Here is a 14,062-nt window from a genome sequence, read left to right as displayed (position 1 = left end):
GGTTAGGTTTGCTCTTTTTAAGCCACGAGACATAATACAAACGGGTAGGCCTTCTGGCAAAAATGTGCTATGGAATAAATTGGAAAGAATGAGTTTATGAATGGATGATTACAAATCTATTCCTATTTTGGATGAACAACCAGAAGAAACTGTCCTTCTGATGATGAGTCAGTAAAAGCTATCATGATCTACATAACCCAGTACATTTGAAAATAACCCTATATGCAATGCAGTGCTTTGTACATTAGATTTACAACTTAAGACATAATAAATAAGTAAAGCTTTATTAAAAAAAAAAAGGTCAAGATAGGGCAATATATTAGAAAAGGATTTTGCATTGAAAAAATAAATAAGCAATTCTAGAAAACTCAAGCCTGCTTTTAGTTTATTAAAATGAATGAATTCTGGGATAAAACAACAAGCCTCACCTGTCAGGAAAGGAGAAGACTGGTGAGACAGAGACAGGCAAAGAAGGAAATCCCAGAAGGTTCCCTGCTGCCTGTGAGATGAGGAAAGATAGAAAGGCTTGTGGGAGAGGGAACCCAGAGACAAAAACCTCAAAAGGTTTCTCACTATCTCTTAGAGTAACAGAATTAGCTGGTAAACTGTTAAGAAAAAAAACTTAATTAGTGAATACAGCTTATTAAAAAAAATACATTTTTACCAGATGGTCACAAAAGCATGACCTTCTAACTACCTGCCAAAAAACCAGACAGCCTAACCCTAACCACTTTTACTCTGTATATCTGACATTTCCACTAAGAAAAGCCTGGATTTAAGCTTTATATAATTTTAAAACCCAGTCTCTTCCCCAGAAACCTCAAATACCCCTCCTCTTACCCCCCAAATAACTAAACTCTCTGTACTACTTCTGATCATGACACCCTTTTTAAAACTGCAAAGATGTCTTTGGATTTATCAACTACTACTTAGAAAGGGAGGAAAAAAGTCAATTTGTAAATACACACTCAACCTAGATGTGGAAAGTAAAGTGTTGTGGGGTCTAAACAGAACAGGTAAGGGTGTGACTATATTTGGTATTAAAAAAAAAGTAAGTTCAAGTCTGTTACAGACTAAGCTGAAACACTGTTCAAACTTGCTTTTAAAATATGTTATCCTACTTTCTAAAGACCAAAGAAAACAAGTAACAAGGAAAAAAACAAAAGCCCTTTGAACTGTTTCTTTTTGTTCACCCAGAGTGTAAACAATGCCTAAGCAGCCACTGCACTGGAGGGAGGCTGCAAGGTCTTCTTTTAACTAAAAAGTTATTCCCTCTCTCAAATTTTCTTAGGGCCCAGAGTTTTACCTTAAGCACTGGACTAACAAGTTTACTTTGGCAACACTTATGCTTAAGCACCTTAACTCACCCTTAAATCAGTCCTCTGAAAATGACAAACTCTTTGGAAAACGCTGTTCTGAAGAAGGGGAGGGTTAGCTAGCTGCAGGGTGCCCTCTTGTGGCCCAGAGGAGTGACTGGACTCTTTTTCTGCATCTGAAGAGCACAGCATTGGATGGAGTGAGTCTCATGAAGGTCTACCAAAGTAAAATAATCTCCAGGAGCAAGCAGTTAATTACACATCTTAGGTCTGTTCATGGTTATTTTCTATTATCAAAGTCCACACTATGTTAGTATTACAGAACATGACAAATCAAAATGTGACCACAAGGGTTTTCATAGTCAATTAAAGTCTTCTAAATATTCATTTAGGTATATGGAAAACTAAGTATTTTTGATGCCTTAAATCATGTAATGATGAGGTTAAATGGGATGTCCCAATGAAAATCATAAAACAGGACTGATAAAATCCAAAGTATTAGGAGTGCTCACTGTGTGCTAGTCATTCAAAGCTAACAATCTACAGAGGAGACTAATATAAAATGAACAAACTGTAACCAGTATTATAATAAAAGTATGTATGAAGATCCACGAGAAGTCAGATGAAGTAATTAACTTTACTGCAAATAGCAAACAGAAGAGCCTTTTTTCAGTAGAGTCCTGCAGAGGATTAGAAGTTTATTAAGCAAACAATGAACAAGGAGAAATTTTTGTGAGAGGATAGTGAACAATTAAGTGTGGCTAAAGCAAACATAGCATACATATATAAAACAGCAGAACAAAGATCAAGGAGAGGTCTTTTCTGATCAAAGTTATTATGGTCCATTACCAAAATATGACATTATCTAACCAGGTCAATCAAATCAACTAGACACAATAATCCCACTAACATTACTACTAAAAGTTTAAAAAAAAAAAAAAAAGGCTGAGATTTCCACAACTATAGATTTTAAAAGCCCACATCATTTGGAAGATATCACCACTATTTTAAAAAGATTTACAGTTAATAAACAAGTTTCAGTGGCTCAAAGACAAAGTGAGATACACATCCTTAGTATTCATAAATATTTACCTCTCCCATTCCCCGAGATTCTAATGCAAGAGCTTGAAAATCATGATTCATTTCATCCACAGATCAAACCTGTTGAATAACAAAAACAAAATTAGAAAAAGAAAATCTTAGACTGCATCAACTATTTTTATATTACATTCTGCTATTACTGATGTTACAGTATGAGCTGAGATGGACAAGAATCCGTTTCTATATAAAGATAGGTTTCCTAGATAGAGTACCATAGCAATCAACACTAAAATCTGTGGGAAAACCAGGAGGTTCAAGGGTTCTTGGATTATTCTGTGTGCCAAAAGAAATCGCTACTAGTTTCTTGAGCAAAGGAATACATGGGAAGTAACGAACAGAAAAAGTGAGCTCAAGTACTACAATACAGTTATCTTTTTTGTGTGTGGCTGTGACATGAGGCATGTGGGATCTTAGTTTCCAGATCAGGGATTGAACCCAGACCCCCTGCAGTGGAAGCAGAGAATCTTAACCAGCCCAGAATCTTCCCTGCACTATCAGGGAAGTCCCAACAGTTATCTTCTTTTTAAAAAAATGTTGTAGTTCCTACTACAAAATTATTACTTTGTACTACTTTTTTCAGTTCTCAAAATTTCTCAGAATTTTATTATTTGTAGATCTTATACCAATGATAAAAAAATTAATCAGCTTTGATATTTTTTAATATTCAAAGGTTCCCTTAAAAACAATTCCTTTCCCTACAACTAGCAAGAGAGCATGGAAATGGCACAAAAATAAACACAGAGATCAATGGACCAGAATAAAGAGCCCAGAAATCAACCCATGCACTTAGAGCCAATTAATCTACAACAAAGGAGGCAAGAGTATACAATGGAAAGACAGTCTCTTTAACAAGCTGGGAAAACTGGACAGTTACACATAAAACAATGAGGTTAGAATATTATCTCACATCACATAAGAAATGAGCTAAAAATGGATTAAAGACCTAAATATAAGAAACCACAAAACTCTTGGAAGAGAACATTGGCAGAACACTCTGACATAAATCACAGCAGTATTTTTTGGATCTGTCTCCTAAGACAAAATAAGTGCAGAAATAAACAAATGGAATCTAATTAAAAGCTTTTTGTACAGGAAAATCGACAAACTGAAAAGACAACCAATAGAATGGGAGAAAAATATTTGCAAATAATATGACTAATGATGCAAATAATATGAGGGGTTAATATCCAAAACAAACAGCTCATACACCACACATTAAAAAAACACCAAAACCCACCACCTGCAAAACAAACAAACAAACAAACAAACTCACACCTCAAATCAGATAATGGGCAGAGGATCTGAACAGACATTTTTCCAAAGAAGAAATACAGATGGCTAACAGGCAAGTGAAAAGATTCTCAATACCACCAATTATTAGAAAAATGCAAATCAAAATGAGATACCACCTCACAATTATCAGAATGGCTGTCATCAAAAGATCTACAAACAACAAATGTTGGAGAGGATGTGGAGAAAAGTGAAGCCTTGTACACTGTTGGTGGAAACGTAGACTGGTACAGCCGCCACTATGCAAACAGTATGTTGGTTCCTCAAAACACTAAAAATAGAACCACCATATGATCCAGCAATTTCACTCCTGGGTATCTAACTGGAAAATATCAATTCAAAAAGATACATGTATCCCAATGTTCACAGAAGCACTACTTACAATGGCCAAAACATGGAAGCAACCCAAATGCCTATTAACAGACAAATGAAATAAAAACGTGGTGTTTACAGACAATGGAACATTACTCAATCATAAAAAGAACAAAATTCTGCCATTTGCAGCAATGTGGATGAACCCAGAGAGTATTATGCCTAGTGAAATAAGTCACAGAAAGTATTGTATGATATCACTTATATGTGAAATCTAGAAAATAATACAAATGAATATACATGCAAGGCAGAAACAATCTCACAGATAGAAAAAACAAGCTACTGGTCGCCAAAGGAAGGGGAGTGCAGATCAGGGGTGTGAGAGTAAGAGGTACAAACTACTGTGCATGAAATGGGAAGCAACAGGACACACTGCGCAGCACAGGCAGGCAGTCATTACCTGTAAGAACTTTCAACCGAGCAGAATTTATAAAAATAATCAATCACTATGCTGTACACCTGAAACTAATAATGTAAATCAACCATAACTTAAAAGAATAATTCTTTTCCCTTCTTCTCAAACTAAACTACAGCATATTTTTCTTTTACCATTTCTAACAGTTTAAACTGCTTTTTACCTTTCATGTGACAATGTGTTCTTAAGTCATAGTCTCTTTGCCTCCTAATGTTAAGTACTGCTGGAGAAAACCATTCAAAACTGAAGCCACTACAAACTCACAGCCTTCAAACTTTGAAGCCTTACAATGTAATCCTCTTTAGTATTTTTCCCAGTCAGTTCTCTCGCTTTACAATTCCATAGTATTTGATATTACAAAGCACTTCCTCTCTTCTTATAATGCTGTTCTGTTGTTAGGCATTCTCTTACAATTCTTTTTACTTTCTTATGTGTTTAGTTACTTCTTCTCAGGCTTCTTCACAAACTCCTATATGTCTACTCAACTCATAAATGTCAGTGTTCCTCAGAATTCTAACCTTTAGCCCAAGCAATCTCATCCACTCTAAGTGCTTTGATACTTAAATGGTATATCCACAGGACCTCACTCCCAGTTTGTATTTATAAACCAAATCTCTCTCCTCTTCAGTATTTCCACGTCTTTCCTTTCTCCCATTCCCAGGAGGTAGCATAGGAAATTCCAATCTTACTCTTCTGTATTCTACACTTACAAATTAATTCTTTCCTTTCTTATACCAATATCCAATCATCAAAGTCAACCTCCTACCTTACTTAAATCTAATTTTCAGTTGTCTGGTTGGTCAGACCACCACCATCTCTTGCAATCTTCTATCTTCCCACCCTACAATCTAACCTCAAAAATGTAGTAAGCTGCCATTTTTCTAAATTGTACTCTGACCATATGAATCTCATATTTTAATTCTTGACTTCTCCTCAATGTGGCTTAGAAAGGGAGAGAACTGGATTCAAATTACAGTTCTGACAGCTAGTAGTTCTGTAACTCTAAACAACTAATCTAAATTATTTTTTCTCAATTTCCGCATGGAAAAACAGCAGCAGCAGCAGCTTCCACATGGCATGCTGTGAAAAGTGAATTAGGTAACGTAAAACAAAAGTCTGGGTAGGCAAGCATTCAAAAGTTAGCTATTAGAAAAGTTCTTCAATTGTTTCATCAAATGGTACTTGAACAACTCGAAGTCCATATGCAAAAACATGAACGTCAACACACACCATGATATAAAAATTAACTCAAAATGGATCATACACCTAAATGCAACACTTAACATTATCAAACTTCTAGGAAAACAGCAAAGCTATGTGACCCTGAATTTGGTAGTGAGTTTTTAGATCAACATCAAAAGCAGGGTCCACAAAAGAAAAACTTATGTCTAAAAATTTGACATCAGCAATAAAAACGTTCTACAAAAGATACTTATAAAGAGAAAGAAAAAACAAACTACAGATAGGAGGAAAATATCTGCAAATCATGTCAGATACAGGATTTGTGTCCAAGATACACTTAAAATTCTTTAATAAAAATAAGAGAACAAACAACCCAATTAAAAAATGGGCAAAAGATTTAAACAGGTATTACATCAAAGAAGACACATGGAAGATGTATGGATAGCAAATAAGCCATCCTTTTCTCTTAACTTGCTAGAAGAGCTAGATTCATTAACAGTTCTTAGAAAGTGATAACTTTATTCATCCTTCCATTAATAAGCCTCTATTGGGCATATTCAGTGTGCAAGATTTTACAGAGAAAAGAATGAATTAAAATATGGTCACTGTCCTCAAAGAATTTAAATCAGTCACATTTTCTGGTAAATGGAAGAGTAGCTCCTATCAGGCCAAACCCTCCTGCATTTAACTCTGGACAAAATGGGCCTTCCTGGTGGCAGCGGTAAAGAAGCCACCTGCCAATGCAGGATACATGGGTTCAATCTCTGGGTCAGAAATCTCCTGGAAAAGGAAAGGGTAATCTACTCTAGTATTCTTGCCTGGGAAATCCTAGAGACAGAGGAGCCTGGCAGGCTATAGTCCATGGGATCACAAGAGTTGGACACGACTTAGTATCTAAACAACTGAAAAAAATATAAAAACAAATTGAAGGCAAAGGAAATAACAAACTGGAGGATAGTCTAGAACTGAACCTTGTGCATAAATTCAACTCAGATGTTTAAACAATCCCTCAACTGCATTTGTGTGGGGCTGACTGCAAGCAGCCCAATTATGGATAAAAGGACTAAGCAGAAATGTCTGCTGCTGATGTCCACAGAAGTTATGGAAACTTGGGGTTTGAGTTCCATGAGAACAAAAACAATCATAAAGACTAAAACACAATCCAAAATTACTAGACACATAGAAAAACAAGAACGTGTGACCCTGACTATGGAAAAAGTCAACCAATGAAAGACCAACCCCAAGATGACCTAGAAGTTAGAATTAGCAAAGATCTTAAAATAAGTATTATAACTGTGCTCAAAGATGAAAGGAAAAACACACTAATAAATGAAAAAATAAATTCCAGCAAAGAAAAAAGCAAAACTATGAACAATCAAATAGACCTTCTAAAACTGAAAAATATCTTTTAAAAATTTCACTGGATGCACTTAACAGTTGCTGTTGTTCAGTTGCTAAGATGTGTCCGATTCTTTGCAACCCCATGACTGCAGCACGCCAGGCTTCCCTGTCCTTCAGTATCTCCCAGTTTGCTTAAACTCAGGTCCATTAAGTTGGTGATGCTATTCAACCATGCTATCCATCTCATCTTCTGTCACCCTCTTCTCCTGCTGCCCTCAACCATCAGGGTCTTTTCCAGTGAGTCAGCTCTTCATATCAGGTGGCTAAAGAACTGGAGCTTCAGCATCAGTCCTTCCAATAAACATTCAGGGTTGATTTCCTTTAGGACTGATAGTTGATCACTTAACAGTAAGTTGAAAATAAAAAGTGAATTTGAACACAGATCAACAGTGATTTCCAATCTAACAAGAAGGGGGGGGGGGAAGGAAAGAGCAACAATTAATGAGGTGGAAAAATTATTTAAAGAAATAATGGTCAGAAATTCCCTTATATTTGATGAAAGCAAAATTTACAGGTTCATGATGCTCAATGAACTCCACGCAAAATAAATAGGAAAAACAAAAACAAAACCTCACCCCTATGCACTGAAAAGTGATGAACAAAGAGAAAATCCTGAAAGCAGACAGAAAAAAATTACAGAAGGGGGAAAAATGATGAATGACCACTGACTTCACACTAGAAGCAATGGGAACCAGAATAAAAAGGATCAGACTTTAGAGGGCTGAAAGAAGAAAAAAATGCTAACCTACAATTTTTATCTGGTGAAAATATCTTTTAAGAATAAAGGCTAAAAGACATTTATAGATAAAAAGAAAAAAACCTGCTAAACAGATTTCCACCTCAGAAAGTGCTTTAAAAATTCTTAAGCTAAAGGGAAAGGATATCAGATGGAAATTCAGATCATCAGGAAAGAAGAGCACCAGAAATGCTAAGTATGTACATAAGTACATAGGACTATTTTTTCCCTCTTTATTTCTTCAAAGTATATACATATCCACACTTAAAGCAAAAATTTCATTATGGGTTTGGTAACATAATAGTTAGATGAACTATTTACACACACATCCAATACCTAACTATAATAAATATCTCTAGCCATACCATCATGACATGGATTTAAAACAGAAGTTCAAGATCAAAGCACTCTTTTACCACCCAAAATCTACAGATGGCCCTCAATATCCATCCACATCTGCATGTTTTACCAACCAGGGATCAAAAGTATGAAAAAAATTCCAAAGAGTTCCCAAAATCAAATTCCCTGAGGGCTGGCACCTATTTACATAACATTGACATTGTAATAGATACTATAAGTAATCTAGAATGATTTAAAGTACACCCCAGTGTGCATACAGATTATAGGCACACCACTTTACATAAGGAACTTAAGCATCTTCAGATGTTGGTATTGGGCTGGGGAGGCCCCTGGAACAATGCCCTGCAGATACTGATGAACAACTATACATTCATAAATATATTTTGGAAGGGACCCCAATTGTCTGATAAGTAAAGGGAATCCTGGACCAAATGTGTCCTACACTTCTCAGTCATGCAATCAAAGTTCTACATCTTACCGTGAACAATTCACTCTAATGTCTAGTATGGTCTGCTCAAACCATCTTTGACTTCCATTGTTTCTTTAAAATTTCCTAAATTGGGGAAGTGTCCATTTTATTTTTTTGCAAGTGCTTCTTAAGATCTCCATACAGCCCTAAACTCAGTGTCCTTTATAATCTTTTTTACATTTGTGACTTTACTTTCTCCTATACCATGTGCTTAAAGACCTTGTATTTTCAGATCTCCCATCCCATTACAGCCTCAACTTCTTCCAAACATTAACTATTTCCCAAACCTAATGGCCAATCATCTGAAAGCTTCGGGATACTGCTAACATACTATCAGGAATCAAGTATTTTCAACCACCTAAACAGGTGTTCTAATTTCTTAGAAATGCTTCCATTTAAATCCTACCAATTTGACAATGCAGCCATGTAACTCTGACTTCATAATTCAATTTATGAATATACATTAAATGATATTAAGCCCTGAAGTCTAGGCTCAATACACAAATATCATACCAATTACAAGTACTAAAAAAAAAAAAACTTCTGTGTGACATCTTATTTATCTGTATCCTCTGAGAACAGATTGTCCTTATTAAGATTAATTATTCCACTAGGGCCAAAAAATATAAGATTCTTGCTACTTAGGATGGAAATAGTTATAAAAATGGATTCATTATTCTGCAATCCTGAAGAAAGCATTATGAATAAATTTTACATGTAAGATGATAACGTGTGTGCATGCTAAGTGGCTTCAGTCAAGTCCGACTCTTTGCAACCCCATGGACTATAGCCCGCCAGGCTTCTCTGTTCGTGGGATTCTCCAGGCAAGAGTACTGGAGTAGGTTGCCATTTCCTTCTCTAGGGTATCTTCCTGACCCAGGGGTCAAACCCATGTCTCCTGAGGCTCCTGCACCGCAGGCAGATTCTTTACCGCTGAGCCACCAGGGAAGCTCCTGAGATGATGTGGCAGAGTACAAACAATACGTGATTTAGATTCAGAATAGAGTTTTGAGTCTTAAATTCTGCCTAACTTCTAAATCTTATCTGTTGTGAAGATCGCATGTATCAAAAGTGTTTTGTGAGTGATCAATAAAAAGTGCTCAACAAGTAACTAGTTATTATTTTTTTTCCATTTATTTTTATTAGTTGGAGGCTAATCACCCCACAACATTGCAGTGGTTTTTGTCATACACTGAAACAAATCAGCCATGGATTTATTATTAAAAGCATTACATACTATTCTAGAAAGAACTGACACTTTCTGAAACTCAGGTTGCTCAATGTTTGTGTCTCTGGTAGGAAGGCGTCTGTTAGTATTTCAGCCTCCTGCCTTGTTTTCAGGTTCAATACTACTTGACTTGAAACGTATTACTTCTGACCTTTCTAATTAGGTTGCCTTTAATCTGCAGTAAACTGTAGCCTCAGGTAACTATGGCAGACTTTTAGCTCTAAGAAGGAAACTGAAACTACCTCTAACAAACACAAACACACATTCTGAAGTTTCAATACCTTCTTAGGAAAGCAATTTGGTATCACATATATAGGTTCTTATCTCCTGAACCAGTCTCCCTTACTTTGAAAATCAATCCGAAGAATAAAACCTAAATATAAAAAGGTTTTATGTAGAAAAATGTTTGTAGTAGTGTTGCTTACAGATCCCTGAAAGTATAAACTGCCTAACTGTCTCACAGTAAGTGATACAACACAAGTATAAATAGTCTTGTGGAGCTATTAACAATATTTGAGTTCGTAAGGAAATGCTTATATTAATAATAGCAATGTTAAGAGAAAAAGGAAATATACCAATATCTGTACAGTCCTTAAGTGATCAGAGCACACCAATTTGTTCCATCCATTTTTATTTTATTACAATAAGCCTGTACAATATACAAATGAGAGAAGACTTTTATTAAGAAGGAAAAATAGGAAGAGACTTACATCTTCTCAAAAGTAAAAGCATCAGAGCTTTATTGAAGTCCCCTTTTCACTTACTTCTAAGTTTTCATCTGTGGTCCAAATAGATGAGCTCATAAGTTAAAGAGACTCCAGACTGAGAGATGTCTCTTAGTTCTATGGATCCACATACTTTTGTGGCGAATCATGCCCTAGTGCAGAGGACAACTTTTTCTGTAAAGAAACTGACGGACAGTATATATATATATTTTAGGCTTTACAGGTCATACAGTCCCTAAGCTTCTCAAGTATGCATTTGTAGCACAAAAGCAGCCATGGACAATAAGAAAATGAATGAACACGGATGTGTCCTAATAAAACTTTATTTACGAAGAGTGAAGTCTGAATACCATATTTTTTGATGTCACAAAATCTTATTTCTTTTGCTTCCCCCCCCACCCCCAACAATTAAAAATTCTAAAAGTCAATCCTAGAGAGCAGTTCAAACAAAAACAGGTGATGTGGGCCAGATCTGACCTGGAGGCCAAACTTTGCTGACCTGGGCTCTACTGCATTTACTCTTAATTGCTCCACAAAACATCAAATGCAGATAATCCACTCTCAAATTCGAGCAAACCCAAAGTTAAGCATCAGAGCTTCGTTTTTAACCTTTCAAAACATTTATACTATCCCCATGCACATTTTTTATTTTAATAATGAACAAGGATTTCAGATTACATTTAAACGTGGGTGGTGTTATCATTTCCTTTCAAATAATGTGGGTAGGTCACAGGGAAAAAACTTTAAAACTAAACCCAGAAAACAAGACTCAAGCTCAGCTTTTCAGTTTAGGGTGTTATTTATTTCAATCATGAGAAAGAGAATGGATGAGAAAGTGAGCAAAATAATGGGATAGAAAGAAAATCAACAGTTTCAATTCTTCGGCAATGAAGTCCATATTAAAATGAAGCTGCAGGAGCAGCGGGTCACACATATGCCACTAAGAAGGACTAAAATTTTTGCAAAACACCAACTGTTATGTTGAACACTATGTCTGCTGGAAATCAACTGAGGGCAACGGAAAACAATCTGGATATAATGTAAGAACTCTCCCCTGCATGGTTAGATGTAAAGGAGAAAGCAAACAACCCCTTTCTTCCAACAAGCAATGGAGTAGCAGGCTCTCAGTTAAATAACACTGAACTATGTTCCCTTCAGGAAAATGTATCCAAAAATTATTGCACACACTATACTGCTTGGGGGTGTAAAGTCTGTTTTCTATTTTTTTGGCTTGCATTATTAAGCCATGAAGCTTATTTCCTTAAACAACTACAATTTGCTAATACAGAAAATACATAATAGAAACTTATCTATGGCCAAGACCTGGTATAATCTTGAGGTAAATTTGAACTAAAAAGTTATAGTGTTTGAGGTTATGAGTCTTTAACACAACTGTCACAAAAGTGTCTTTATTAGGTTCTAAAAGTGAACAGTTTTGGCTAATTTTTTTTGTGGACAGCATTATTACTAATTATGTAAGAAAAACAGATAAAGTACCACAAATAACAACTTGGTTAAATTTTTTGAGTTTTCATATGTACTAATGCATAATCCGAAGTTTACAAATAGTCTATATAATGAACCAAGAATATACATTATTTTCTCAGGGAACATCTGATCCAATTCCTTACCATATGCCTATCATAAAAAAACTGGAACAGGAAATGGCAACCCACTCCAGTATCCCTGGCCTGGAAGATTCCATGAATAAGAGAACCTGGTGGGCTGCAGTACAAAGGGTCACAAAGAGCCAAATATAACTGAGCAACTGAAAAAATAGGTTGGGGGGCAAAAACCATTTAGAGCTACAATAAAAGGTATTAAAAGCACCAGCATATAATACTAATCACATTTTCACAGCATTATAATTAGTTCTATTTTAAAGCCATAGTAGCTATTAAACTCCGGAGTTAAAGGGGTGACGAACTGTCTCAGCCACCAAAATGCTCAATATATATTTAATGAAAAAATCATTTTAGGAAATGTAAATTCAGATCATGCATGCATGCTAAATCGCTTCAGTCCGTGTTTGACTTTGTGTGACCGTAACAACTACAGCCCGCCAGGCTCCTCTGTCCAAGTGATTTTCCAGGCAACAATACTGGAGTGGGTTGCCATGCCCTTCTCCAGGGTATTTTCATGACTCAGGTATCTAACCCACATCTCTTCTGTCTCCTGCACTGGCAGGCGGGTTCTCTACTACTAGCACCACCTCAGTTCAGTTCGGTTGCTCAGTCATGTCTGACTCTTTGCGACCCCATGGACTGTAGCATGCCAGGCCTCTCTGTCCATCACCAACTCCCAGAGTTTACTCAAACTCATATCCATTGAGTCAGTGATGCCATCCAACCATCTCATCCTCTGTTGTTCCGTTCTTCTCCTGCCTTCAATCTTTCCCAGCATCAGGGTATTTTCCAGTGAGTCACTTCTTCACATCCGGTGGCCAAAGTGTTGAAGTTTCAGCTTCAACATCAGTCCTTCCAATAAATATTCAGGACTGATTTCCTTTAGGATAGACTGGCTGGATCTCCTTGCTGCCCAAGGGACTCTCAAGAGTCTTCTCCAACACCACAGTTCAAAAGCATCAATTCCTCTCTGCTCAGCTTTCTTTACAGTCCAACTCTCACATCCATACAGGAGCACTGGAAAAACCATAGCCTCGACTAGACAGACCTTTGTTGCCAAAGTAATGTCTCTGCTTTTTAATATGCTGTCTAGGTTGGTCACAACTTTTCTTCCAAGGAGCAAGCGTCTTTTAATTTCATGGCTGCAGTCACCATCTGTAAGGATTTTGGAGCCCAAAAAATAAAGCGCCACCTGAGAAGCCCAAAATTCAGATCATGAAATCATCTAATATCTGGATAGTGACTGTTTATACGTGCCTTCATTTATATACAATGTTCATTTTAACAGACATAAACAAGGTTCTTCCTCAGACTTTATGTACAACTGAAAACATTTACCAACATAAAATGAGTGCAACTTCCCATTGGCACTACTTCTCCTAATTGGTCCTCTAATATATAGAGGCTGTTGCTACCCCAAGAATCAACTACAAGAACAAAGTGCATGAAAACTTAACTGACTGACGTAAGTCAATATACAGAGTAACTTAAGCTGCTTATAAAATATTCCTACAGTAGTCAAACTCCTTGGACTGACTGTAACAAACATAATCATCGAGCATTAATTAGTAGTATCCAATGAAAACAGGGGAGAAAGAAATGGTAGCCCACTCCAGTATTCTTGCCTGGAGAATCCCATGGACAGAGGAGCCTGGTGGGCTATACAGTTCATGGGGTCGCAAAGAGTTGGACACAACTGAGCTGAGCATTGAAAACAGGCACTAAAGTCCTTAAGAATACCTTAATCTCTTCAGCACAGGAAATCACTTTTACAAATTTTCCAATAAGATTAATTTGTTTAGCAATGCCTCTTCTTATCCATATGACAAAGGTAAACTAAAT

The 14,062-nt window shown here is 36.4% G+C and overlaps 1 protein-coding gene across 9 annotated transcripts in view; it reads right to left on the bottom strand.

Moving 5' to 3' along the window:
• Positions 1-14,062, bottom strand: part of PUM2 (pumilio RNA binding family member 2) — a 97,206-nt gene that overhangs the window by 69,747 nt on the left and 13,397 nt on the right. For 6 of the 9 annotated variants that reach the window (XM_020898280.2, XM_020898279.2, XM_070451309.1 and 3 more), the window contains exon 2: positions 2,409-2,477. In XM_020898280.2, coding sequence (XP_020753939.1) covers positions 2,409-2,459 — 51 coding nt within the window. In that variant the 5' untranslated portion in view covers positions 2,460-2,477. Of the gene's footprint in view, positions 1-428; positions 500-1,367; positions 1,493-2,408; positions 2,478-14,062 lie in introns of those variants that run through there. The other 3 variants (XM_020898285.2, XM_070451299.1, XM_020898289.2) reach the window with 3 other exon arrangements.

Source organism: Odocoileus virginianus, chromosome 2 (assembly GCF_023699985.2).
Source record: "Odocoileus virginianus isolate 20LAN1187 ecotype Illinois chromosome 2, Ovbor_1.2, whole genome shotgun sequence".
NCBI lineage: Eukaryota > Metazoa > Chordata > Mammalia > Artiodactyla > Cervidae > Odocoileus > Odocoileus virginianus.
Note: the sequence above shows the minus strand (reverse complement) of the source record. Positions and strands in the feature narration are given on the sequence as shown.